Below are 27,869 nucleotides of genomic sequence, written 5' to 3' on the forward strand. Positions count from 1 at the left end.
TTCTGTATTTAAAAAAGATGTTTATGTAGGCGATAGTAGAAAACTTGGGCTAACCCTGTAAACTTAAACCTCATCACTTCAGAATTTTTGTCTCAGTTTTGTTTTAGGCAAAATGTCAACATTGGTCCTGAGATACTTAAGTAAAAATGATTTTACTAATATAACTTCTGTTAAGTGTGATAAGCATAGTTTAATCAACATATTTGAAAAGGTTTTGAAAAACAGTGGAAAGAGATTTATTAGGAAATGTTTAAGGATCTCTGAGTATTGTTAGTGACAAGTTTTAATAAAAATTTTGATAGTACAAGGACCTTTTGGATATTATTGTGTTTTAAGTTATCAATTCTGGGTGATTGAAATCTGCTCTAGATCACTATTTTCAGTTTTCACCTCTCACCAGCTATTTCCCCTGGTAATTACTGGGTTGATCTTTGAGAGGTTATTTTCTTGAAAGCAGTAGGAATTTGAAGTTGTTTAGAAGTCCTAGAGAACACATCTTATTATTTCCATGTTGATCCTTCCTCCTTAGACCTGTGACCTGACTACTTATTTAGGAAGAAAAGTTAAGTCCAGAGGGTCAAGGGTCAACTTAATCATCCCACCATGATCTGTTCCATGTACCACTGCATGCACTCTGAGAATGGGAGCTAGCTTATATAGCATTGTCTCTGGGCCAAGAAGGGTGAGAGTGACTTTCAACTATTCTAGGGATAAATTTTACTCCTTTGCACCTTTAGATGGGGCTACTCCTAAGAGAGACAATAGGAAAGGGATAAAAGAAATGCATGAATCAAAGAGTAGAATATTACAGCAATGAAAGAGGTCTCTCTTAAAAGAAAATGGCTCTCTTGAGGAGTTGGGCTTGTCTGTGGAGACCCTGGGGCCCTGGGACTTAAATATAATTTAAGTCCTCTGTTTGCCTGGTGTCTTTTGTTCTGGTTTGGAGCCTAAACATTTAGCCTTTGATAGCTTGCTGTTGATTTGGGGCAGAATTGATAGTTTTTTGTTTTACCAAATTGTTTTTAACTAGAAGAAATATTTACAGTGCAGTTTACCATTCTGTAGCTATCACTTTGTATAACATGTATTCTGGGACTATTTGTTAGAAATAAAATTTGAAGGACTGAATACGGTAGATGTATTAATATAATGTTATTTAAATTGGAGCTATTTGGATTATTTTGTAAAACTTATAAAATTGCTGTTACTTTATCTCTTTTGTGCTTTTAGTTACTTAACATCTGGTCTACTCTGAACAAGAAGAAATTTGTGCATTTTTATTTTTAAGAGCTAACTAGCATCTTTTTTTAAAATTTGTTCTTGATACAAATATAACATATGTGAATCTTACCTATATTTTGAAAGGAACTGCTATATTTCAAATCAAATATATGTAACTAAGAAATTAGAAAGGAAACTGATTTTTATCAATGAGAAATTGTGCTTTGTCTTTATTGGGAAGCTCAATTAAAATTATATGTAATGATATGGAACATGATTTATATTTTAATTGGTTAATTTACGTTGTTTCCAATTGACTACAGGCAGCCATTACCAAAAATAAAACAAAACAACCATTTTAATAAAAAAACTACCAAAAACCTTAATATTCTTTTTGCCATTCCTACAGAATAGGAAGTATGTTGAGTCACCACCCATTAATAAATGGGCATCTTTAAAAAGCAAGCTCTAATGACTGGATAGTCCAACAATCTTATGAAAATGACATTTCTAGAATATCTTTCCTTCATACAAGAAATTTATATTTATTGATATTATTGACTATTTCTAAAGAAGTCATGCTTGTTGTTTCTTATGAACAAATCCAAGGTTATAGTTAGATTTCAAAATAACTAGTTTTTCATCTCACTGGGAACTTACCAGACTCATTAGAAATGGTCTTAACAGTGAGCAGCTTCACACTCTCTTTATCAGACTGAGGTCTATTTAAAACAGAAAACATTAAGTTAGTATAACAGTCATGAGCATTGTGTATCTGTGCAAAGAAGTAAATGTGGCACACACAACATGAAGAAAAGACACATGAAATATCATCATGCAGTTCTACAGCAAAATTATTTTTTTTCACATACAAATACATATGCATTCTTTAGCATTGTCCAATTCTGTAATCAAGCTTGTAAATCCCCATCACTCTGTTACAGTGATGCTCATTGGCTCAATTAAACGTTAATATGGATGACATTGAGCACCTGTCCATTGCTCACATCTCCAGCTCTGAATATGAGAGGGAAAATACGGAATGCAGACATGTTTCCAAACCTTATGGGCTGTTGCTGAGTTCTGGGGATGTTCTTTTCATGAGGTCCTGAGATATTGCAGTGTAGACTGAACCGCCTATTTCAACCAACAGTTCCCACTTATTGCTTCCCAGATTCCAAACAGTTTCAAACCTTAGTTCCTTCTCTTAAACATCTGAAGAAGCTCCACTTCTAATTCAGATGGTAGGGGACCAAGGGATATTATTCGTAGCATTCACACCCCAGTGAAACAAAAAACCACTTATATAAATGCAAGCTACAAATGCAGGTCAACAAAGAAAACCACAGAATTCCTTTTCAACATGACAACGATTCATCAAATTTATCATGTCTCTGTACCTCACCTGGGCTGTAACAATTGCCTGGATTTCTGATAATGTCTTCATTTGTTTTAATGCAGCCAAAGTAGGATAATCATCTACTGCTAAGAGGAAGTCACTCAGAGATGGCTCAAGATATAGGCACAATTTGTTCCTAACTGTGATAAAGAGGAAGGGAATTTCCCTGGGAAAACAATCTTAAAACTCTAGGTATGTTTTCTATGCTATTTTTCTTCAGGGTTATATTTTCTATTTTTTGTCTTTTTATTTTTTATTTGCCCACTTTATGCACACATAAGAGCAAACTTCTATTTTAGTTTTGGGAATTTTTCTGTTAAATAAAGCCATTTAAATATAAATGACAAGTAGTTGAACCCTATATTTGGTATACAGTGTCTTCTCATTTTTTTTTTTTAAGAAAACAACACAAAAAATAAGTAGAGGATCTGGCATTTTCACTATGTAAATGGTAGGGGCAGAGCTTCTAGGGGGGAAAAAAGCAATCTGGCCTTACTTACTGATCATTCCCATTTTCTGGTGTCCCTAGGAGAGAAGACAATTGTATTAGAGTTTCAAAGAGTTTAACTACCAAAAGTCTGAGACCCCTACTGCTTTCTGTTCAAACTCTCTTTCTAAAGCCAGCTTTTAATTTTTTTTTTTATTGCCTCACAGACATTTGTTTGGGTGTGGTTTATACTTATCCTGACACTCTTGGGATTATCCTAATTAGAACAATTCCACTAAACTTAGTTCTGGACTGATTTTAATATTAGTTTCATATTACTTTGCAGAATACTGTCCATTATTGTACAACCCACTCTAGAAAATTCTCATTTTATTTTAATATCTTTAAGAAACTTCTCCTCCAAGTACTAAATTACCTTTTTATACCAGAGAATTGAATTTTTTACTTTCTTTTATATGCTGCTCTTTCTTGGGACACAAATCACTGCATTCCTGGTGAGATACAATGTAGGTATTGTTTCTAATTGCATCTTAGGACCTTTCATTTAATTTTTCTAAAGTGCCCTGCAAAATGTCACCAAGGCTACTAACAGCAATGGACTATTTGTACACTCTGCCAAGCCACTTCTCTGGGAGGAAACACCTTTTTGGTTCAGAGTGAGAATTTGGAATGAGCCCTTCTGTACAATGATGCCCCATTCTGGCGTGGGTGTGGGGATCAACACTTGCATTGGGCTATTTATTAAATAAATCATATTATGATTAAATCATATTATGATTGTTTCAATGCTCCTTATCATGCTCCTGATTGTATTCCTTTCTACTCACCTCCTGTCTCTTGAACTTCCTTTTAGGTCGAATTCAGCTCTTGTCATTGGGATATAATGCCATCCATTTTGACCATTATTCTTTTATAAAGAGTTTAACTTCCACTAACATTTTGCCTGCAACACCTAACCATAATTCTTAATCCCTACCATCTAATCCATGGCACTGCGTACTCCTCACCAGTGCCATCTAACCTCGACTTCTTTCCTTCAGAAGGGTTTTAACAACATTTTTAAACTCCTGTGTCATAGACAGTATCACCTGTGGTCTCATAGCCCATTTCAAAATGAGCTGATAATTTTTGTATGCCCATTCTAATATTTTTTTTTTCTTGGAGAACTATAATAATGGGTTCATTGACAGAGAGATGCACATTAACAGACAGCTTTTTGCATTTGCACCTGCTTACTTGGGTTAAAGCTCAGCCATTTTCAACATTATCCAGATAAATCTAATTTCATGCTGAACTCTGATTCATGTTGTCTTCCAGAGAGCGGAGTAGGTTTACTAATTTTCTGAACTTAATGAAGTCTCACCCACATACTTGAAGAGCGATTAACTGCGGGTGTTTAATGGTGCTAATTTAATGATAACAATGCTGTGAATTCTGTTTGGAAAACAAAGTTAACAGTAACCAAACAGATTTGGCTAATTATATAATTGCTGAGCTTCATTTCAGAGAAATTATATGTCTTTAGAATAACTCTTCATAATGGAGCGAATTTTATATATTCAGAGTTCTCTTTAATATAAAACTTCAACTTTTCAAATAACACATTTTGAAGTCTTCCTATTCAAGCAATTTTAAAATATAAGGTATTTCTTTTTTAAAAATTTATATATAACAGTGGAATGTATTACAATTCTGATTACATATATAGTGCACAATTTTTCATATCTCTGGTTGTATACATAGTATACTAACACCAATTTGTATCTTCATACATGTACTTTGGATAATAATGATCATCACATTCCACCATCATTAATTACCCCATGCTCCCTCCCTTCCCCTCCAACTCCTCTGCCCTATCTAGAGTTCGTCTATTCCTCTCATGCTCCCTCTCCCTATCCCACTATGAATCAGCTTCCTTATATCAAAGACAATATTTGGCATTTGGTTTTTTGGGATTGGATAACTCTCATAATCTACACTCAAGGGCTTCAAATTTAGGCTGATTTAGTATAAAAATTGGGTATTGGTGGTTTAAAAATTTGGAAAAATTAAGCCTGAATATAAAAAAGCTATCTTCCCTCTGGAAATTGGAGTAAGAAAACATATTTCAGAGATTACTAAGAAGTTTATTCTCTCACTCCCAAATGATAAAGCATTGATTTGTTTTCTTATTTTCCACCAAGAGCTAAACTGAACATTGCAGTCTTGGTCTCCTAACTTTCCTGCGCTGTCATGATCATTCACTAATGGCCTGTGAGATGTACACTCAGTGGCTCCCCTGTATTGCATTCATTAGTGTCCTGAGGGCACTCTGTCCACGAAGTCAGCAAAGAATAGTGCAGCTCATATACTCTATAAAAATCAGTGCTTTTTACATTTTAACCATTTCTGGGACTTTGGTAGAATTTTCTTAGTGAAACATTTTGAATCAAAGTGGGTAAAGGCAAGACTCTATTTTACTGAAGATTTAAAAATTTAACTCAAAAGTATGTAATGAGGGTCTGTATGTATTATAGTGTAATGTGGAAAATGAGATTTGTGACTTGGAGGGATCATCTGACTCACAGAGGAGGCATAGAAAGAAGGCGTAGAAAGTACTATGCCATAGTATGATGAATGATATCATCAACATTGTAGAATTAAAATTAAGGGGACAATTCACTCTGTGATGGTATGCTATAAAAAGATAAGTAACTTTTCATTTGATCTGGACCAACAGGGTAAATTGGAGGTATACCATAAAAGCTAAGAGGTGGGCTAGACATTTCAGTATAAGGAACAGTGTGGATGTGACACACATTCATGACACTGCACAATACCATCAGTTGGGAACCGGAAGATCGATGGAGTTAAGGTGACATAGGGGACAGTTGAGCCATGGGAGCCAAAGGAAATTTAGAAGAAGTTGAAGGAAAAAAAAATAGCCAAAGTCCTTGAAACAGAAAAACAACTGAATAAAAAATGGAAAGAAATACAAATGTGGTAAAGAATTTAGTTGACAATAATTTCTGAGTACTGGTTCATTAATTGTGACAAATACACTCTACTGACATAATGATAAGGGAAGTTAGATGTGGGATATATGGGGACTCCTCATCTTTGCAAATTATCTGTAAGTTAAATCTATTCTAAAATAGAAAGTTTATTTAAACAAGAAACAAAACAGAGAGTTAAGGTAGACACACCTTCATTGGAAGGAAGCTGAGTCTCCAAGGACTAAAGCACAAAACACTGTTCTTAAGATTGTGGGCTCCTAAACTTAGCAAGACTCCCTTTATTATCTGTTATGTTCAAATGGAAAAAAGAAAAAACTTCATTATAAACCAGATATGCCACTCTGCCCTCTTTACCCCCATGTTCCCTTGACCATTCGCAAAAATTAGGCTATTTCGTTACCAGAATTCTTCCATATTTAATATCCACCAACAGAAGTTAATCCCCATTCCTTAAAGCCACTGGCATTCAATGGAATTTTTCTGCATCTTACCCTCTATTTTTGTGATCAAGCAATATTTTATCTCTATCTGTGAGACTCTCAACTTTTAAGAATCTAAGTTCAATTTTAGACTAAGCAATTATTCATCATCCTTTCAGGCAAACAAAATAAAACAAAACACAGTTACATACCTGGGTCTGTCTTCCAGAACATTCGATACAAACCCACCAGAACAAATACTGAAAGTGTTAGAACAATCAAAGCAATGACCACTGGCAAAATAATACCTGAAAAGTGTTGGAGACATTGTAAATTAGAGTGGCTTCTGGATTTCACATAGATAGATTACTAACTGAGCAAGAGCATGCATGATTTCTCCTTTAAACTTCATTCTGTTAAAAATATTACATTTCAGACAAAGAGGATTTATCTGCTTTCTGGGTTTTTGCTCCAGTTGTCATTTCTGACACATCCACTTGATGTCAGTCTTGTAGCCCTTCTGAAACAAACTTGCAAACCTAAGAGAGATGAATTCCTCATCTTCTTGGTGACTGGGGGAATGAAGAGATGGAGGACTGGAGAGGCAGAAAATGTCCTCTAGATTATAGTTCAAATCACATTCACTCATTATATTCCTAAGCACTTTATATCAAAGTTACTTGGAAAAATATATATAGTTTACTTGGGGCTGTGCTAGTCTTACTGAAAAACTCACATTTACCCTTTTAATAATATTGTCCTGAAACCAGTAAAGGCAAAAAATAACACAAGTAGATATCACATTGGGTGTGATTCTTAAAAACTGCAAAACATGATTCAAGAGAGATGCCTGAGTGTGTTTGTTTGGGGGCGTGATGTTGCTAAGGTGACCTAGGGTGTGTTTTTCCTGTGTTTTGTTTTGTTTTTTTTTAAGAGTGCTTTTGATTTTATAGAATTATCTGCCTTCTTTTCTGATAGTCATTTCCCACATTAACAGAATAGTGGTGAAATGAAACACACTGTCATAGGAATACAACAAGAGAATCAGGAGTTAAGCTACTCTTTAGTTAGGTCTTCCCATCTGCTTGTGTGTATGATCCTCATATATTTATTAAAGGGTGAGGATAGTTCTCCAACTAATTTATAGGATAGTTTACACTTCCACTGTCATGATTAAATATTTGTTTTAAGAACATTCTTTTGATTTCTTAATAGACTTTAAGTGAGGTTATTATTGCTTTCCCAAATAAAGAGTCTGTGAATCAGCAGCTCTGTAATTTCTCTACTGACTTACTTAGTGAAATGGCTTTACTCAAACCTAAGATAAAATTTTATGATTCCAGCTTCATGTATATTTATCTTAAGGTAAATTTCTGAGAAAATTATTAAGTATTCTGTATTTAGTCCTAGATACATTTATTCTAATATATACTCTAAACATATACATATATTTTAATTAAAATGGAATGTGTCTGAAAGGTCTTTTTTAAACATAAAGTTCTATTGAGGTAACTTACTTTATTTATTTAAAATATTTAATTGGAAATGAATATGGAATATATCCAAGGTACACAACGTGATGGTTTGACCACAATAACTTTGTACTGGGATCTCTTCCTTGTGCATTTTGGCTTGTCTGAAACTAGTTCCATGGTCATCTTTGGCCCTTGATGGTAACTCCTTAGCACTAAGATAAGAAAAATATTTCCAAAGTCGGCTAACTAAGATCAGATTTGTGGGAAATTCTCAAAGCAGGCAGCTAAAGTTCAATAAAGTTGAGGGGAAAAAAATTCATAATCTAATCCCTTCCCTTTATTGCTCATATTTGAACATTCTGCATATCAACTTCCCTGAATGGAGATGTGTATGTTACTCACTGGAATAAGAAGAACTGGTTGGTGAAGGGTTTGCATATTTTTCATCCTCAGTGCCTATTATTTTAAGAAAAAAAAAAAGAGAAAAAGACAATTCACTTTTGGTTAATGTGTGCCAATCTTCATAATCCTCCCTCCACCCACATTTAAGGAAAACAGCTATGATTGATAGATGTCATGCTTCAAGTGCAAAAAAAAAAAAAATTCTCATTTTGAAAGAGCTTTGCTTTGAGAACCAAGATTGGTAGAATTTTGTTGGTGAGGAAGGGTCAAGCAGGCCAATATTCCACTCAGACACAGAGAAATCATACCTTGTGGGGAGATGTATCTTGGAGATGTTATTAATGTTGAGGATACTGTAGTGGTTTTAGAAGGTGATGTATCTGTTTCATGAATATAAATTGTAGAAAAATTACAAATCCAGAGTTAGAATATAATAGTAAGTCTTCATGTTGCATTTCTTTGAAGATTCAAACAGTGTATTTTTGAAGTTCTGAAAAAACAACTTATTGCTGAATAATAGCATGCATACATTGTAACACTAAACCATTTATCTATTCCTGCTGGAAAGATGATTTAACTTAAAATCATATAATATAGGTATCATATCTTTAAGAACTAACCAAGAAAACTTGAGTAAGTTTCTCACTGTAAGCTAGAGGTTGTATAGCTTACTATATGAGATTCTTGTGAGATGGAAATCTATGCAAGAACACTATACAAATTTCATATACTTTCATTTTTGAAGACAGAGATTTTTCTCCATCACATATGCTTAAAATGGACACAAATGCACAGTACTTCAGGCTTTATAGTATTTCTCAAAAACTGAAGAAAAATGTGTAAATGAGGCTTAGGTTAGAAAGATGGGGTAAAATCAAAGAAGCCTATTCCCACTGCTGTTGATGCTCTTTTTTCGTACCCATGGAAAATGTTATTAAGATCTTATTGTCATTATTCTTCATTTGCTTAACATTTGACATCTTCAATCAGAAGGACTAACCATAAATTATTTTAAAAGTATTATTCAAAAATCTATGTCTCAGTAAGTTTAAAGGAAATGTAAATAATTAAATGTTTTACGAGCTTATGGCATTTATTTTTGTGTATTAAGAATTGACTTTATATATAATCAGAGATATGAAAAATTTTGCTCTATATGTATAATATGAATTGAAATGCATTCTTCTGTCATATATATCAAATTAGAATAAAAAATAAAAAATAAATAAAAATGCTAAAAAAAGAATAAAATGTAATTTGCATTTAGAAAATTTTTTGAAAATTCCTTGTCATTTGTGGTATGAAGCACTCTCTTTTTATTATACCTGTTTGCCTTGTCTTCCACTAAGATGCAAGTTCCTGGAATGCAAAGGCCCCAATTCTCCCACACTCCCCACAGATCTCTGATAGTAGCAGGCATGCAGTAGCATGTGGCTGAGGGCTAAGAGGCATCATTTATGATTATGGCCCCTTAGGAGTATTGAAGCCATTGTATAATTATATCAAAGAAATTGATATTTCTAAGATTGCCTTCCTTGGCTCTTTCCTTCTTTGCCACCCACAGCCCAGCACGCACTGCATGCTCATGCATTTTTGACATCTGTGGGGGAAGAATAATGTTTAGAGTCTGTACCGTTCTTGCCATGTAAGAGATCTGTGGGAGGAAGCTAGATATATGCCCATAAGAACAAAGAAAAATGTCAGGCTGGTGCACTAAGCAGGCAGAAAAAGGAATGTCAAATAAAAGAGTGGGAACTCTATGAAACCTTGGTACTTTTAGCTGCTTTTTTCCAGTGTTGAGTACTTTAGTGAGCACTACCCTTTCAGTTATCTTGGTAGAAGACAAGATGGCTGATTAAATAACCAATGGTCTTAATACTCCTGGAATTTCCCAAGGGTTAATTTCTAAGACTCCATAGCCTATTCTATTACCTTCTCATAGGCAGGCTAAGTGGCAGCCCCAGACAGTATAACCTGACTGTTTCAGATGAAGCCCAAGCTTTCCCACCTAAAGTATGCTGGTTGTCCAGAGCCATGGTTATTGCTAATAACCACAGGCAAGCAGAAGAGCTCTCCTTCTTATTGGAAGGATTCAGTGGCTTCTGAAATGGAAATTAAAAAATAAAAAATATTTTTTCATTTAGCTGTAACCCTCAGTTTGTAAATCATTTCTGAAAGATCAGTAGAGTAGAGGGAAGGGAACAGGATGTAAGAAAAAGGGAAAATACTGGGGATCGAATTAGAGCAAATTGTGTTCCATGCTTTTATAATTATGTCAAAATAAGTCCTAATGTTATGTATAACTAAAAAGAAACCATAAAAATTTAAAAATAACATCATTTTTGAATCCAATACTCACATGCCCATGTACACACACATACATGCAATTTATCTCTGTTACCTGTAAGTCTTATTTCGTTTTTAAAAGTATTGATCCTAACTTCTATTAGTGATCCACAATTTGAGAAATCCTATCTTCAGCATGATTATATTGTTGACATTGTGGTTCTTGGTAAATTCATAAATTTTGAGCCTAAATTCATTCTTTCTGTGACTCAGGGGGATTCATGCTGTGTTCTGATGACCTCCATGCATTTTCTTAAAACATTCCTACCCAAATATCACTATCAGGGAAGGTACAGGAGAAGCAGTTAAGAATAGGATTCAGAAGACAGATTCCATAGGTTCAAATCTGATTGCAGAACTTACTTCCTATGGAAACCTGGGCAAGTTACTTGACCTTTTGAAATCTGGTTTTCCACAAAAATAAATGAGGATTGTCCTACTTTTACATAACGTTCTTGCTTCAAAGATTAAATGAGTAAAAATAAATTTAAACTGCCCAGAAGAGTAATTGATACTAATATGTACATGTTACCTAACATAACAGTATATATATAAATTATAATTATATATATGTTAATATATACTACTTTATGATATTATAATAATATATTATTGTGTCCCTTGAAAGTTGAACCAAGTCAGTTTGTCTCATTTTCTCAAAATTCTAAGTCTAAAAATATGTGAGCTAGACTTTTCAGACATTTCCGTGTTTTCAGAAGTTTCTTTGCTCTAGTTAGGAATTGGAAAAACTCTTAGATGACATAGGTTTGCAATTAGAATCTGACTTGGTGACTGTGTGGTGATTAATGAATTAGGGATATATTGAATCACAATTTAAATCCAGTTTGCAAAGTTCAGGTCAGATTTGGAGCAAGCACCTGAGGTAGAGTCCCTCAAAGCCAAATATGTTAAAATAGCAGGTATCCAAATTTACCCCATATGATATATGTTTGGTCCTTGCTATAAACCAATTACATGATAAATCATTGAGAGTTTTAAGAACAGGAAAATTTATTGATGTCCTGGGAACACCTGTGGTTACCTCGAGAACGTGCCTCACAAAACTCCAACTACAGGTGTAAGTGACCAAGTGTCTTCATGTGCTCTCTACAAATCCTTCCCTGTGTTTGTGCTGGGGCCATGCCTCCCCACAGCAGCTCCCAGTCAATGAGTGGCTCTGGCAAGAACACTTCCTAGAAGACAGGACTTGGGATGGAGGATTCCCTGGAGACCTTCCTGAACCTTCTTTAGAGCATGGCAACCTCAAAAGCTTCCACCCAGCCTCCTTCCCTCCCCTCCATGTCAGACTTGCATCCCTGTCTGATAGCTCTGCAGCCTCACTTGGTGTCCTTGCCATTTTCTCTCACACACATTTTCTCCAATAAAATCCTTGTGCATTTAATTGCATCTTGAATTCTGCTTCTCTGATGACTCAAACTAAAGCAGGCTCCATTTGCATCTGTTTAAAAAAATCACTGTCTATTGGGGGCAGAAATGGAATCTCAAGAATTTTCAAGTGGAATCAGAAGATGTGGATGTTGCCTTTTACAACCTTTTATTTTTTTTCCCTCTTTGAAGAACCTAACTTTTCCTCTGGGGAAGCACCTTTTCCTCTTTTTATATCATCATAAGAGATGCCCCTTCTTATTCTGACCTCAGGTTGCCATATGACTAAATTCCTCTCCTAAGAATTTGAGTATAGAGATTACGAGTTATTCCCAAGGTAAAACTCTGACAGAAGTATCTATGGGAATACTAAATCCTTGAAATTATCTGGCTTCTATACTTCTTTTGTGAGCCTTCTAGTTGCCTTTTAATTAAAAAAAAATCTTTATTTAACTTAAGTCAAATTTCTGTTGTTTGTAGCCAAGTAATCTTGAATATTTCATTCATTCTTTCTTCCTTTTTTTTTTTTTTTTTTTTTGGCTAATGGGACTTGGTAGTTTGGGGCTTAAGTCCTTCTCTGTAAATATTTGAAGTCAGATCTGGTCAAGAATATGACCACACATTCAGAGAATTATATTTGAGCCCCAAATATGCAGATCACTTATTCAGATACATACATTTAAACTTACATGTGTAGCTGCACATGTACACATGTATATACATAAATGTATGTGTACATTATATATATATACACACATAAATGCACATGTACATATGTATATACATAAATGTATGTGTACAAATATATATATTTAATAACATCTACAGGTTTTTTTTCTCATCAATAAAATGAAGACAAAGAGGAACATGCCTTAAAAAAATTATAAAAATAAAAAGGTAATATATGCAAAATGCTTAAGCAAGCTCTCAAGTTTAGTTATTATTTATTTTATTAACATTGGTTGAGAAACTTCTATGTGCTAGATCCTGTTCTAGATGCTAGAAGTTGATTTATTAGCGAACACCATTTTGATCTGAGTATCTTATCAAGCCAAAGAATCATTCTAAGAGTCATGGTACACTGTCGCTTGAGGCATGTGATTTTGGACACAGAATGGCACAGAATGTTCATTTTGAGTGCCAACCTTAATGTATTGGCAGGGACTGTGTGGAAAGCTGTGTGCACAAATACTGTGAAACCATACTTGAGAACAATATGACATTGCAGAGGCTGCCCTCACCAGGAGTTGAGTAGCAGCATCTGGACACACATTTGCCAACCCTGACTTGTCTAAGCTTTTTATTTTGCATATGATGAAACTGAGGCTTGGAGATGTTTAAAACACTTTGACAAGATCTTGCAGCAACAATGATCAAGTCATAGCTAACACCTGGATCTCCTGACTGCTCATTACCTCTCTGGGATATGAAGAAGCACACAGAGCTCATTCCTTCCAAATCTTTGGTAAAATCATTGGCCACTTGCACAGTATCAATTAAAATGTGTGCAGTCTTCCCCCTTGCCCACTTCAATGCCCCCAAACCTTCATGGCTGATTTTTAAGCATAGCCTCCATTTCGTGTTTTCCTTCAACCTGGGCTGAAGTCTCACCATTGGATTTGTTGCTGGGACTGCACTATAAGGTTAGTGGGATTCCCTCTAAGAAAAACTCTATAGTAGTCGTCTGGTGGGGTTTTCTGGCACAGCATTGATCTTAATTGTTTCATCAGCATATGCCCAGTACATGCACAAGAGATTTTACAAAATATAATTGTTGCTGGGGGAGGTGATGCAGGCCTGTAATCCCAGTGGCTCAGGAGGCTGAGATAGGAGGATGACAAGTTGAAAGCCAGTCTCATCAACTTAATGAGGCCCTAAGCAACTTAGCAAGACCCTGTCTCAAAACTTAAAAATAGAAAAGGGGGCTGGGTATGTGGTTCAGTGGTTAGGTACTCCTGGGCTCCATCCCTGGTAACAATAGCAACAAAAAGAAAACACAATTGCAATTCCTAGAATGATTTCATGTTAACACAACATTAACAAATAAACCCCCATAACATGCAAGCCTGGCTAAGTAACTCAATCAAGATAATTAGCACTTGAAAATTAGAGGAAGGCATATGAGATATGCAGACATCACTGGGAAATAATGGTGTAAGGCAGGAGAGAATAAAATATTCTAACACAAGAAAGAAAATAAATCTCTGTGTTTTATTTTTATTTCTCTCATGTTGCCCATACTTCTTTTGGGTGTATAGGCATTTTGTGTGTGGGTGCTCAAGGGACTCAACTCCATTGGATTGAGCAATTATTGTTTTACATTAGTTATAAATAATTGGAACTGGTCAGTAATAGCAACTTGATGGATTCATATCCCATTTTTTAAAAAAGAACTTTTCAGGGGCTGGGGATATAACTCAGTTGGTAAAGTACTTGTCTTGCATGCACAAGACCCTAGGTTCAATCCCCAGCACCACACACACATAAAAAAAAAAAAATCAGCATTTGACACAATAAGCCATGCCTTCCTCTTTAAAACATGTTCTTTGCCTGGTTTCTGAGAGCAAATCCCCCTTCTTTCTATGGCTGACTCTTCTTGGTCTTCTTGATTGCTTCCTCCTCTTCTCTCTAAATTATAATCTTGAAATGCCCCCAGGTCTTAGTTCTTGTCCTTATCTATAATTCCACTCATTCAATTGAATTGATTTCATTCAATTCCAAGGGATAAGTACAACACCAATGCCAATGAACAACCAGTTGATACTTCCTACCCAGATCTCTTTCCTATCTCCAGGCTTATAAATCCAGAGAAATCCTTAACTAATAATAGACATTTTAAAAGCAGTGCCTGCACTTGACCTTCTTCACCAACAGCTTTCCCATTCTACTGGGGTCTACCAATAGCTTCTTACTGCTCAGGCCAAAGACCTATTTAGACTCACCTCTTTCTAGCCTCTCTCACATGCAACCCCCAGGAATATCCATTGCTCCCATCCCCAAAATATAATTAGAATTTGGAGATTTCAGGCCACCTACCCTGAAATCACCCATCTATGCTACCATTATCTCTCGCTTCAGCTGGAAGACTCACTTCAGTGCTCACAGTTACTTACAAACAGGAGTAAGATCATGTAACCCCTTTGCTCCAAATCCCCAGTCATTCCCCATTCCACTCACAGAAAAGCCTGAAGTCCTTGCATTTGTGCAGAAATCTGCCTGATGACCCTTTGCCTTGACTCTGCCCACTTACTGGGTGCTGTCCCTTATCATGCCAGGCCTCCTCTGGTTCCAACTCAGCCTGGAGGCTCTTCTTCTGCATGTTGGGTGACTCACTTCCTTCTCATGTTTACTCAAACCCTTACAAGGTGTTCTGCATTGACCACTTTTTAAGTCCTGCAAACTGACCCCAGCTTCTCTACACCTAGGTTGCCCCCCTCCCACCCTGTTTTCACATTTGTAGTTTCTTTTTCTTAGAGTACTTGCCACCTGTAAGCCAACTGTATAATTTAGCCATCATTTTTATTGATTGTAGTTTGTCTTCCTTACTAGAACATAAGATCCTCCAGGTCAAGGATCTTTATTTTGCTCACTGATGTTTCCCAAATGCTAGAGCTATGTCCAGAAGTTGGGTCTGTTGGAGTTCGCCGAATGGATAAACAAAAGTTTTTGACAGCAGAGGTGGCTAGAGATGAAATGAATGCATGAACTTTTCCATCTTAATATTAACCCTATTGCATATTTAAAATTATTATTTTATTAATTTTATATTCACTCAAAATTAACACACACAAAATAGAGACCCACTTTGCGCCCAACACTAGCTAGCTATTGAAGGAAATACAGTAGAGTACAAGAGGCAGCTATTTCATGTACGAAGCTTGCATTTCTGTAGGAGTGGTGAGACTCACACCCCCAAATTGATCAATGTGAAACAGGGATAAAGATCAAGCATAAAGTAAGCCGAAGATCAAAACAGGATTCTGTTATTGTTTATCAAACCTCACATTTAAACCCCTCTTAACAAAAAGGATTTAGGAAGCTGAAACAATGATATATGCCCTTGAGGAATAAAATAGAAATAAGAAATCAGAACAAATACAAATGAAAGATGTAAGTAGGCCCCTTCTAAGGATTAATCCCCAGGATTCATACAGTTCCTGGTGTCTACTCTGGGCTTTCATTATCATGGGGGAAATAAATGATATGTTATAAAAGTAACCGGAACACAAGTGGTACAGGCAATTAATGCTAGGAGTACAGTTGGTGGAATTCTGTTTGGGGAGGAGAATGTGCCGACATGACCCCTGAATTCTCTTCTAACTTTAAGGTTTAGATTCTTGTCAGGGTTCCTTATTTTGTCATAGCTAATATGTATATTCACCCATAATTGGTACTTCTTATCCACTTAACAGGCAAATTACCAAACAGGAATTTTTCTGCCTTCAATAAGTGAAAATTAATTCTTACTCTCATTAGATTTTATCTTTGTGAATTAGTTACACTCTATGGCAATGTAAAAAAACAACAACAACAACAACAACAAAAAGTCTTATCTCAATTTCCTTCACTTTGCTTTGGGCCATAAGTGGGTCCAACCTGAGGAAATAACACCCATTAACCCGGTAATCACTGTGAATGGAGATTTATTTACTTTAGATTTAGGATTTAGGAAGCTGGAAATCTATGTTGAGGATAGAGGATGTGTCTTTCTTTTCCAATTTGAATACTTATTAATTCCCAGAAAATTATATATAATGTATAATGAATGAGCCGTTTTGCTAATTACTTGCATATGTTCTAATTTATTGTATTCTTAAGCAAACCTTTTAAATCTTGTGTTTTAAAGATGGGAGATACTGTGACTCAGAGGGATAACAGATTTTAAGTTAGTTCATTTTATTGTTTATGGCATAATTATTCACGAGATCAATGAAATTTATACTTATAATCTGAAAGTTTTAGAATGTTCTTACTCTCCTCATCAACATAAATATGAACATGAAAATATTAAAAAATGATTTTATTTTCAAACCCTTACAGACACTATAGCAGATCTTACTTTAATTGTTTGACAAATATTAATCCAATTATTACTTATTATTTGCATTTTACAAAGTGGAAACTGAAGCCCAGAAAGAGTAAGTAATTTGTCAAAAGTCACACAGCAAGTATGTAGCAGAGCCAGGATTCTAACAGAGGCTCTAGAGTCTGTGCTGTCAACTACAAGCCAATGTTACCTAAGCTCCTGTACTTCAGTGAAAACAAGTTACAAGGTCTTGTCTCTTTTTCTTTCATGAAAGAGGAAAGAGGGTGTGTCTTTCTTTTTCAATTTGAATAGTTATTAATCATGCAAAATAATCATATTTCATGAAATATAACCTATTTTCAATGTAGGCCCCAATGAAGAATGTATTCTTCACACCAAGACATAAGAATACCTCTTTCCCTCAACAGTTCAAACCAAACTTTGCAGACAGATACAAGGAGACAGGGAGAATCATTCCTTATGCATTGAACAAAGCACACTGTGGAGTTTGTTGGAGGAATACACCTCTGGGCAAAATTATCAAAATATTTTGGTTCCTAAAGTGTTTTTATGACCTTTCAGTGTAGGTTACCGTGGTATAAGAATAGTGCAGAGTGCTTCTTAGAGACTCACCAGATTTCTGGACTAGACAAGAAACCAATTAGCCAGACCCAGGATCTATACAATTTCTTGAGTGGAAATTTATGCCAAACCCCACCACTTAAACCTTGATATGTCATTTGTTCCATAAGTGAATTCTATCATTCTCAATTTTTTTTGGCGTTATAAAATCCTAAGTTAAAAAAAACCTCTACATATTACTTTTCTATAGATACATTTCTAGCTTCAGTGAGTCCTACCTAAACAACAATGTCAAGATTTTGTCATTCAAAGTTAGAAAGCTCAGATAGGCAAGCCCTGCATAATGATTCATGCTTCACTTTGTGTGACCTCCTAGAGACAGAAATAAAGCACGGAGCACAATGAAGATCCTCAGATAAGACGCAATGTCCTCCTTTCTAAGGGCTGGTGCTCAGGTTTGATGGAATTTGTCATGTCAGTTCTTGCTTTTGCTTTTCTACAAAACCAAATGACCAAAATGCAGTTGAGGTTCTGCAACACAACTAAGGAAAATGTAGAAGATAGTTATAATAAGATCTTTCACAAGGTGTACTGGTCACTAGGGGATGCTATGGTGGTTACTTTTGTGGGTCCACTTGACTGGGCCACAGGGTGTCCAGTACTGGACCAGGCCTTATGTTGATGTGTCTGTGAGGTGTTTTTGGCTGAGGTTAAACTTTGAATTTAGAGACTGAGGAAAGCAGATTGTTCTCCCTAAGGTGGTGGACCTTCTTGATGGGGATCCAAATCAAGTCAAGATGGCGCCTGGCAGTTTGCCAGGAGGAGTGGTTTGTGAGGCAACGCCACCGAGCCAGTAAGATGGTAGAGATTCCTTATTGGCTGATTGCTGTATCTGGATGATGCTAATTGAGTCAAGGTGTGTGTAATCAGTTAGGTATATATACCTCTGCTGCTCCACAATAAAGCGGCTCCTGCTACCTTGAGTGCCCGCTACCTTGAGTTCCCCACAATAAAGCAGTTCCCGCTTCAACCTTCAAGTTGCTTGTCACCTCCCGGTTATTTTGCCCAGCCAGACTGTGGCATCTTGTCTTGCCCAACCAGCTGAAGTCCTGAATAGAACAAGAAGGGACTCCTCTGGCCTGACTGCCTTGGATGGGGATGTCCATCTTCCCCTGCCTTAGGACTTGTACTGAAACGCTCAGCTCTCCTGTGTTTCTTGAGCCTACCAACTTTAGAACTGAAACTATACCATCAGCACACCTGGTTCTCAGACCTTTGGATTTTGGCTGAGGGTATACCAGCGGCTTGCCTGGGACTCCTGTTTGTTGATAGCAGATAATTGGGATTTCTCAGCTTCTGAAATTGTGTGAGGCCATTGTTTATAATAAATTGCCTTTTATACACACACATCTGATTGGGTCCATTTATCTGGAGAACATTAAGTAATTAATATACTTGTATTCTCCAAAAACGAAAGGGCCCATGCTTTATTCTTTTCCCAGTACACTGAGATATACTGATGCATTTTTGTGTAGGGTTGAGGTCTCATTAATTAAAATGCCCATTTTCAAGGACCAGTTATTTATTATTATTTACATTTTAAAATTTTTTATTGTAATATTGGGGATCAAACCTAGGGACTTGCACATGCTAGGCAATTGCTCTTCTACTCAGCTACATCCCCAGCCCTGTTTCTTTTATTTTCGTTTTGAGACAAGGTCTTGCTAAGTTGCCAGACAGGCCTTGAACATACAGTTCTCCTGCTTCAGCTTCTCCAGTAGCTGGGATTATAGGTGTGTACTTTAAAACTAAGCCTCAAGGACAAGTTGTCAGCTTTGCTTGTCTATGGGAAAACAATAAGGTTAACAGAAAGTGAATCCCAGCATTGCTTAACATTGTAAATGAGGATATAATGTCTGTCCATCTCTAGGCAATAAGTAACCCTACATTGCTTTTTAGTGGGTCTTTCTATCTCTTCATTAGCTCTGAACTTAGAGTAGGTAGAATAATATGGCACCAAAAGTCATTTTTTTAATGAATCCTTTCTGTGTCTTTCTTAAAGTGCTTTTCCTCATTCAAAGGACACTATAAAATAAGCAAAAGGAAAATAAAAAATCTCTCCTCTGACCTCATAGAAAGTAATCTGCAGCTTGCTTAGGACACATTACTTTACAGCTACATGACTACTAGAGTTATTATAGTCATCTATAATATTACTTAGTCTCCCTGAATAATGTAGTAATGACAAGCTTCATGTGTTTTTTAAAAATAATTCTCAGAATTACATGTAATAGGAACAGAATGAATATTTATTGAATGCCATGGTTAACAATGGTTGATTGAAAATATCATTATGTGTAATTATCAGAGGATCATACTAAATTGTAGGCACTAAGCAGATCGGTTACACTGGGAAGCTGAAGTTTGACTTTCCCATATACTTTAGAGAATGAGCTAAATTTCTCAGGTTAAGCATCATTAAGCATAGCTACGACTGCATACAACCTTTATACTTTTTGTCAGCAGTGGGGGTGTACAGGAGATTGAACTCAGCAGCACTCGACCACTGAGCCACATCTGCAGCCCTATTTTTTTTTTTTAATTTAGAGACAGGGTCTCACTGAGTTGCTTAGTGCCTCACTTTTGCTGAGGCTGGCTTTGAACTCATGCTCCTCCTGCCTCAGCCTCTTGAGCACCTTTATTCTATTGAATGGAACAAAAGAACATGTCTGCAGACCTTGATCGATCATTTCCATATAACTACAATATTTTTTGTTTGTATTTATATAATGTTAAAACATCATATCTATGTGTAGTTGCTTATAATTACATTTTATTTACTCCTAATCCCTCAAAAAAGACTTTACATATAATAATCATCAATATTTATAATCTTAATAGTAACCTGTGAGGTAAATGATTAAAAGGTAATTTTTAAGAAAATTAAAGCTAGATGCTAAAATGAAAGAAAATATCAAATCTGAGAACTATTAGCTACCTATTAGCTCATATTTATAGAAGGGAATCAGTACTAGGAATTCTTTGGTCTATAATTCTATATTGACTTCTAGTTAAAATAATTTTTATCAAATTGTACTTAATACTTTTATGGTAAATTGGGATAAGAACAATGCATACTTCAAATATTAAAAGTGAGTAATCTTAAATTCCTAGTCTTCAAAGACAATGTTATTATAGAATGATTATTTATTAGGATCTTGAAAGCACATATAAAAGAAATATGGAATTATTAGGAGACTTCAGAATGCAGCAAAATCAAATTACATGAGCATGAAAAAGAAATGAGCTATCAAGTCACTAAAAGACATGGATGAAATGTAAATGTGTATTACTAAGTTAAGGAAGTCAATCTGAAAAGTCTACGTATAATTTCAACCTTATGATATTCTGGAAAGAGCTATACAAGAGACACTGAAAACAAGTAGTTTCCAGGGGTCACGGGAGAGAGATGAATGATCAGAGTACCTAGGACTTTTAGGACAGTAACAATATTTTGTACAATACTCTAACAGTGGATATGTGTCCTTTTGTATTTGTCCAAACCCATAAAATACACACCAGTAGGGATTCCTAATATAAACTAATACTGTGATAATACTGTGCAATTCATTCAACTGAAATGATTGTACCGCTCTGGTTCAGGATAGTGATAAAATGGTAAGGCCACGCAGAAGTGGAGACAGGAGGCATATGGGAGATCTGTACCTTATGTCAATTTTGCTATGAACCTAAAATTTCTTTTAAAAATAAAAGACATAGGGAAGTTAAATAATTTTTATTGGTTAGAGATCAAAATTGTAGTAATCAAAAAAATAATAAATAAAAATACCAAGTATAGTAGTAACCTCTGGTGATGGGAAGAAAATGGAGTTAAGGGGGTAGAAGAGGCCCTCTGGGTTATTATATATGCCCTGTAGCTTGTTCTCAACATTGTTTGCACAGATGTATACATTTGCAGAAGTTCATAAGATTTGTACATTATACTATGTGAAAGATAAACCTGTATAAAAAAAATAGTAGAGGGGCTGGGATATAGCTCAGTTGGTAGAGTACTTGCACAAAGCCCTGGGTTCAATCCCCAACACCACAAAAACAAACAAATAAATAAATAAATCAAATGAGAGGTGAAAAAAAATGTACTTAAAATACACATTATTTTTTAATAATTTACTTGTCAATTTTTGGATGAATATTTCACAAATTCTGCATCTTAATGTGTTTTATGACAAATACACAAGTCAAAAGAAGTGTTTAATCTGAAAAATGAATAGAATTTCCAACCCTTGTATAGTGTATGAATAGGATATTCCCTCTTAATAAACTTACTAATTCATCCTTTAGGGGAAAATGAATCTGGATTAAATTTAGCCACAACATGTTATCAGAAGTTTGAGCATAAAGAAAGGATCAGGACTTTTCTTGTAACAGTCTGTTTTCTTTCTCATCTGCTTATTCAAATTGATGGTTGTCTCTTATGTTTTAGAAGAACTAGTTTACACAGCTCAAAAAATTCAAATGAACTAAATTTTTATTCCATTCAAAACCAATTATAGTTAGAGCTAACATTCTGTCAAATAAAACTCTTTTAAACAAAATGAAGGATGCTTCAGTTCCTACTTAAAAGAGACTGACAATCTGGCAACCTCCCAATTCCCCTTCATCTTTTGACCTCTCCTTAGACAACCCAGGAGCAGTGGGAAAGGTTCTCAGAATTGTATCAGCCCTCTCTGCTGGAAGCTCTGCTTTTCTGTTTTGTCTTTCCTTGTTTTCCTTAGTGCCCTGACAATGGATAAGATAAAAACATGGCAATGAGAGGAAAAAAGAGAGCTGATAATCCAAATGACTCATTTATTTATGAGTTATATTATCTAGAAGTAGATAACAATTAAAAGTTAAAATCATAATAATTTGTTTTAAATTTTTTGAAAAAGGGAGGTGGAAGGAAGGCTAATTTAAGACATTTTCTGTGAAAACAGTATTAGAATTGCTTATAATTTTTTCCTGATTTTTTTAAAAAATCACATAATCCTTTAGGCTTATTTTACATATAGCAAAGGTGACCAGGATTGAGGACCTATGATTTATCATTGGTTTAAGTACCAGGTAAGGTGTTGGAAAAATCCCCCCAAAATTAAAATTTCAAAACAGGAAGACTCAACCTTACTATTGTGACCTGCCCGATCATTTCCAATTTCTGTTACTCAATCAGGCAAAATGTATTCAGGGTAAAACTAAGAGATGGTAAGACGTGTGCCATTCTTGGGGCGCGAACATTTTAGATTGCTAACTGTGGTTTACGCCAACCAGTTTTTTTTTTTATTGGTTGTTCACAACATTACAAAGCTCTTGACATATCATATTTCATACAAGAGATTGAAGTGGGTTATGAACTCCCAATTTTACCCCAATCAGTTTTGGATGCCAGAGCAAGACTTTGTCTAAAAGTATGGAGATGATGCTCTGATTCTGGGAGAAAGAGCACTTGCCACAGAAACAAACCAAGAACAGTGAGACCAGACAGAGGGCAATTCCACAGACTGTTCATTCGTTGGGGCTGGCTCCATCTCAGCAAAGGAGCACTCAGGCATGTCCTGTATGCTCATCTGGTCTGCATGTTGGGTTCTTTTAAACCCAAGTTCTCCTGAACATTTTTTGTTGTGTGTAATGTTTTCTCCCTCAACCATTTCACTGTGCCCTCAAACTGATTAATTTACTTTCTCCCTTTCTTGGAAATTTTGCATATCAATGTACTCAGAGAAAAGAGTGTTTACTTACCTGGCATTTCTGATGTTTCGATTGAACTCTGATTCTCAGCTTTAAAGGAAAGGAAAAAAAATCACTAAAAATTGAATGCTCAATATCATTACTACTTTACAATTATTTCAGCTGGTAAACAGACATAGATCTTTCTCATTTGTATTCCATTTTTCTTAAATCACAAAATCATGAAGCTTCATGATTAGAGGAAGCCTTGGAGCAGGGGTCAACCAACATTTTTTTTTTAAAGTGTCAAATATTTTAGGCTTCATGGACCATAAGTTCTCTGGTAACTACTCAGCTCTGCCTTTTTAACGTGAATGCAGCCACATATGATACTGAAAGAATGGGTATGGCTATGCTATGCTCCAATAAGACTTTATTTAGCAACACACGGCAGGGGCTAGATTTGGTGTATGGGCTATACTTTACTGAATCTTGTTTTCGAGCATCTAGTACAACTTCAGATACCTTGGAGATAATACAGAGAATGACAAACACTTTGGAAGGCTGCTTGGATGGGGCTGCTGTGTGTTGCAATCCTACTAAAACATGATGTGTCTCATGACCTGGGGAAGGTGAAAGAAGGTTCAGATAGATAATTAGGGAATTCATTTGTGGTAAATATAGTCCAGGGACAACTTTCTGGAAGGAACTTAATTTATGAAAACTATAGTCAAAGATCCCTTCTACAACTTTAAGTATATGGAGCATGAGCAGGATTTGCCACATGGAAATGCAGAAAATAATTTTGAAACAAATAGAAGCCTAATAATGACACTTGAGAATATATCTACTTGCCTCTTTTGTAGAATCACTTGACTGTCTGTATCAGCACCTTAATTTCAACATGATGCAACTAGAACTCTTGACTGGTATACACTCAAATACTCTCCTTCCCTCACTTTCTTGGATCAGTGTCTTCCAGTTGTACAAGGCAAAATATTAGTGGTTATTCTTGAGTCTCCTTTTGTTTTTTATGTTTTTGCTTTTAAATGTCTATCAGCTCTAACTTTAAAATACATTCCAAATTCAGAAGTGTCTCACCACCTGCTTTACTATCATTCATCCATTACCCATATGTTTCTCTTCAGTACCCACAGTAACTGCCTAGAAAAATACTTAAAAGTTACAATTTGACTACTTCAATGATTACCTGTCCCTCTCCTTACTATGGTGGCAGAGTCTTTACAGGATGTGAGGAGCCCTTACTAGTTCCTCAATTCTTCAACCATTCAGTCCTCTGTCTAACACTGCTCCATTTGGGGCCTTAGTGGTAGTCGATCAAGGGCACCGGACTCTTCCCACGCCAGGTTTCTCCTCTGTTCCTTCCCTATGCCTAGGTGTTTATTCAGACTGCACCTACTATTTCCTCCTTTCACAATTTCAGAGAAGTCTAATCAACCACCTTACCAAAACTGTGTCCAATCCTTTTCATATCAGTCCATCTATCTGCTTCATTTGCTCAACAGCACTTTCATTACTACAGTGACATTTATTTTATTTAAAAAAAATTGTTTTATTGTCTACTGGAATGTGGCTTCATGGGGACAGATTTCTCTTCTTGCTAAAAGCAGTGATTCCAGTGCCTGTCACCCGGATGTGGCAGAGAAGGTCTCCAGGAGATAGAAAATAATGGACAAGACTAATTCTACCTACCCGAATTTAACTTTTCAGGTAAAATCGACACTTTATTTAGAATTTCCAGTTGGGTAACGAGAGCTAACATTTTAAAGCAACTTTTATGATCACTTCCATATATTATTTGTTGATATTTATGAGAGCTATTGTTATGATTAAGATGTGGTCTCCCCCCAAAGCTCACATGGGAGACAATGCAAGAAAGTTTGGAGGAGATGTGATTGGGTTGTAGCCTTAACCTAATCCGTGTATTAATCCCTGATGGGACTAATTGAGTGGTAACTGGAGGCAGGTGGGCTGTAGCTGCAGGAAGAGGCTCATTGGAGGCGTGGCTACGATGTATATATTTTGCATACGAGGGTGGAGTCTCTCTTTCTGCTTTCTGATCTTTGTGTAAGGTGTTTCCCTCTGCCTCACTCTTCCGCCATGATTTTCTATTGCACCTGAAGCCTGGAGGAATGGAGCCTGCCTTCTATGGACTAAGACCTCTGAGACTGTGAGCCCTCAAACTTTTTCTCCTCTAAAGTTGTTCTGGTTGGGTCTTTTAGTCACAACATGGAAAAAGCTGACTAAACCAGCTATTGTTCCCATTTTAAAGATCTGAAAATGTTCGTTGAAATGAAATTACTTCCTCAAAGGCAGAACCAGGGTTTTAATTCAGCCCTATTACTTCCAAATTCATCTTCTTTCACTAAAATAGATGGGTTTCCTTCTATTAAATTGTTCTAAATAAAAAGCTTATATAATTAATTCCATCTTTGATAACTAATTAAAATAATCTTGAATATGGCATAATGCTTCATTTGAAAGACAGCTAAAATATTTATTAGCTACTGGAGGATTAGAATATAAAGAAAATCAAAACCCTTTGTTCTTATTAATATCAGGTCATAACCTTTCTTCCTGACAGAGCTGTTTGAGAATGAAAAATTATAAGCTTGCATAAGATTAAAATAAAATAAAATAAATTCTGATTATGTACATGAATTTTTTGATCTTCAAAATGCATAATAATTTTACAGGAACATAAAATATACAAGTAATATAACTGTCTTAAGACAGCTGAATCTTAAACTCCATATAAATTCAAAACTATTCTATTGAGCGTCCTAAAACGTGCATGTGTGTGTATGTATGTGTATGTATATCTATATACAATAAAGTATTATTATGAGAAAAAAATTCTGCAAATCTCTAATATTTAATAAAGAATGGAAAATATACTATCTTCCCTTCCTACAGAAGGGAGATATTTTGAAGCAGATAAAGTATTTTCAAATGAATACAACTTTTTTCAAACTTGGACTCAGTTTGTGACTATAAAAGTTTAGTAGAGATGAATTCTATGAAATATGATTAAGTTGTGAAGATTAATTAAAAGTAAAGATGTTTGTAATTATTTCTAGTTTTTAATTACAATTTTTATGATATACATATGCCCTGAGAAAAGGCAAATCTTAGATCTGTAGAGAAAAGGAGAGAAGTCAAGGAGTGAATGACTGTAGTGTGCTTCTGTGAACCATTCTCAAACTTAGATGTTTATTAAAGATCAAACATTAGCCAGGTGGTTGACCATTTAAAATGTATTGTTTGATTTTTCTAAGATGGAAACTGAAGTCTTGTGAAATGCAAAAGAACTTTTAAATGCTGATCATATTAATCCAAGGCTAGAATTTACTCAAACATCTTTTAAATTACAAAGCTTTAATAGCAGTATAGCAAATAACTGAATTAAATCATCTTATCTCATAAAGGCTACTGTATTTATAGCCAATAAATGAGAGTTACACATGGAACATGACATTATCATTAACAAATGCAAGATAAAGAATATATACAGCTATTCCTACATGTAATTCCTTATTGATTCACCAGAAAATAATTTATTATGACCAGTTCAAGTTTTTTTATGGCATTTACTGAGACACTGCATATGAGATTGTTTCTGATTTGGTTAAACCATAACATGTAACCAAGTCTTATGCTAAGATCCACTAAGATCCCTCTAGTATCTGCCCGCCTGGAATGATATGAACTAACTAAAGAGCATATAAGAATAGTTATGGTTAAGTTCTCAAATAAGTGACATCAATAAATGATGCAGTTCACAAAAGAAATATTGAGACCGAGTGGATAGTCAGATACTGTCTGGATTCCAAAGTCAAGAAGAGTATCATTGTATGATATCCTCTATAGTGATGTGATTGAAACGTTGAATTAAAAAGTTATTTCCTGTTCAGTTCTTTTACTTTACTGGATTATTGCAATGAGAAGATTTCAAAATTTCAATTTTATGCACATATGTAGCATGTGCTTATATTGATTTATTTTTTAAGTAGGAATAAGCAAGTTTCAGGCTCAGAGATTTTTGGCAAGTAACAAAATCTAGCTCGAATTTTATTTTGCTTCTGTTATAGTGGTTTTTATGGTTATAGCTCTTTTATGCCAAGTGAAACTGGTTTTTCACTTAGGCAATTTCCTTTTCAAACAAAATCTAGAATTAAAAAGTGTGCCATTTAAGGAAAAATGCTAAATAAATAATAACTCAGGTGGTATATATCTCTGGCAACATTTTTGAAGTTATGGGAAATATTAAAGTAAAATATTATAGATGCCTTTGATGGATATGTAGGATTTGAATCAACAATTAGAGGGAAAATAAGAGTTGCATAAATGATGTGATAGGATGAGAAAAGCAAAGACAAAACAAATCTGGCATAGCAGGCAATTAGAGAGAGGACCACCCT

At 35.3% G+C, this 27,869-nt stretch overlaps 1 protein-coding gene across 1 annotated transcript in view; it reads right to left on the minus strand.

The window, feature by feature from the left end:
- Emcn (endomucin) overlaps nt 1-27,869 on the minus strand; it is a 105,888-nt gene that overhangs the window by 15,550 nt on the left and 62,469 nt on the right. The window contains exons 5-10 of the mRNA XM_026398132.2: nt 23,500-23,538; nt 8,672-8,743; nt 8,364-8,417; nt 6,699-6,794; nt 3,121-3,145; nt 1,882-1,943 (exon numbers count right to left, since the gene is read on the minus strand). Coding sequence (XP_026253917.2) covers nt 1,882-1,943; nt 3,121-3,145; nt 6,699-6,794; nt 8,364-8,417; nt 8,672-8,743; nt 23,500-23,538 — 348 coding nt within the window. The remainder of the gene's footprint in view (nt 1-1,881; nt 1,944-3,120; nt 3,146-6,698; nt 6,795-8,363; nt 8,418-8,671; nt 8,744-23,499; nt 23,539-27,869) is intronic.

The sequence above is a fragment of the Urocitellus parryii genome, chromosome 10, assembly GCF_045843805.1.
Source record: "Urocitellus parryii isolate mUroPar1 chromosome 10, mUroPar1.hap1, whole genome shotgun sequence".
Lineage (NCBI taxonomy): Eukaryota > Metazoa > Chordata > Mammalia > Rodentia > Sciuridae > Urocitellus > Urocitellus parryii.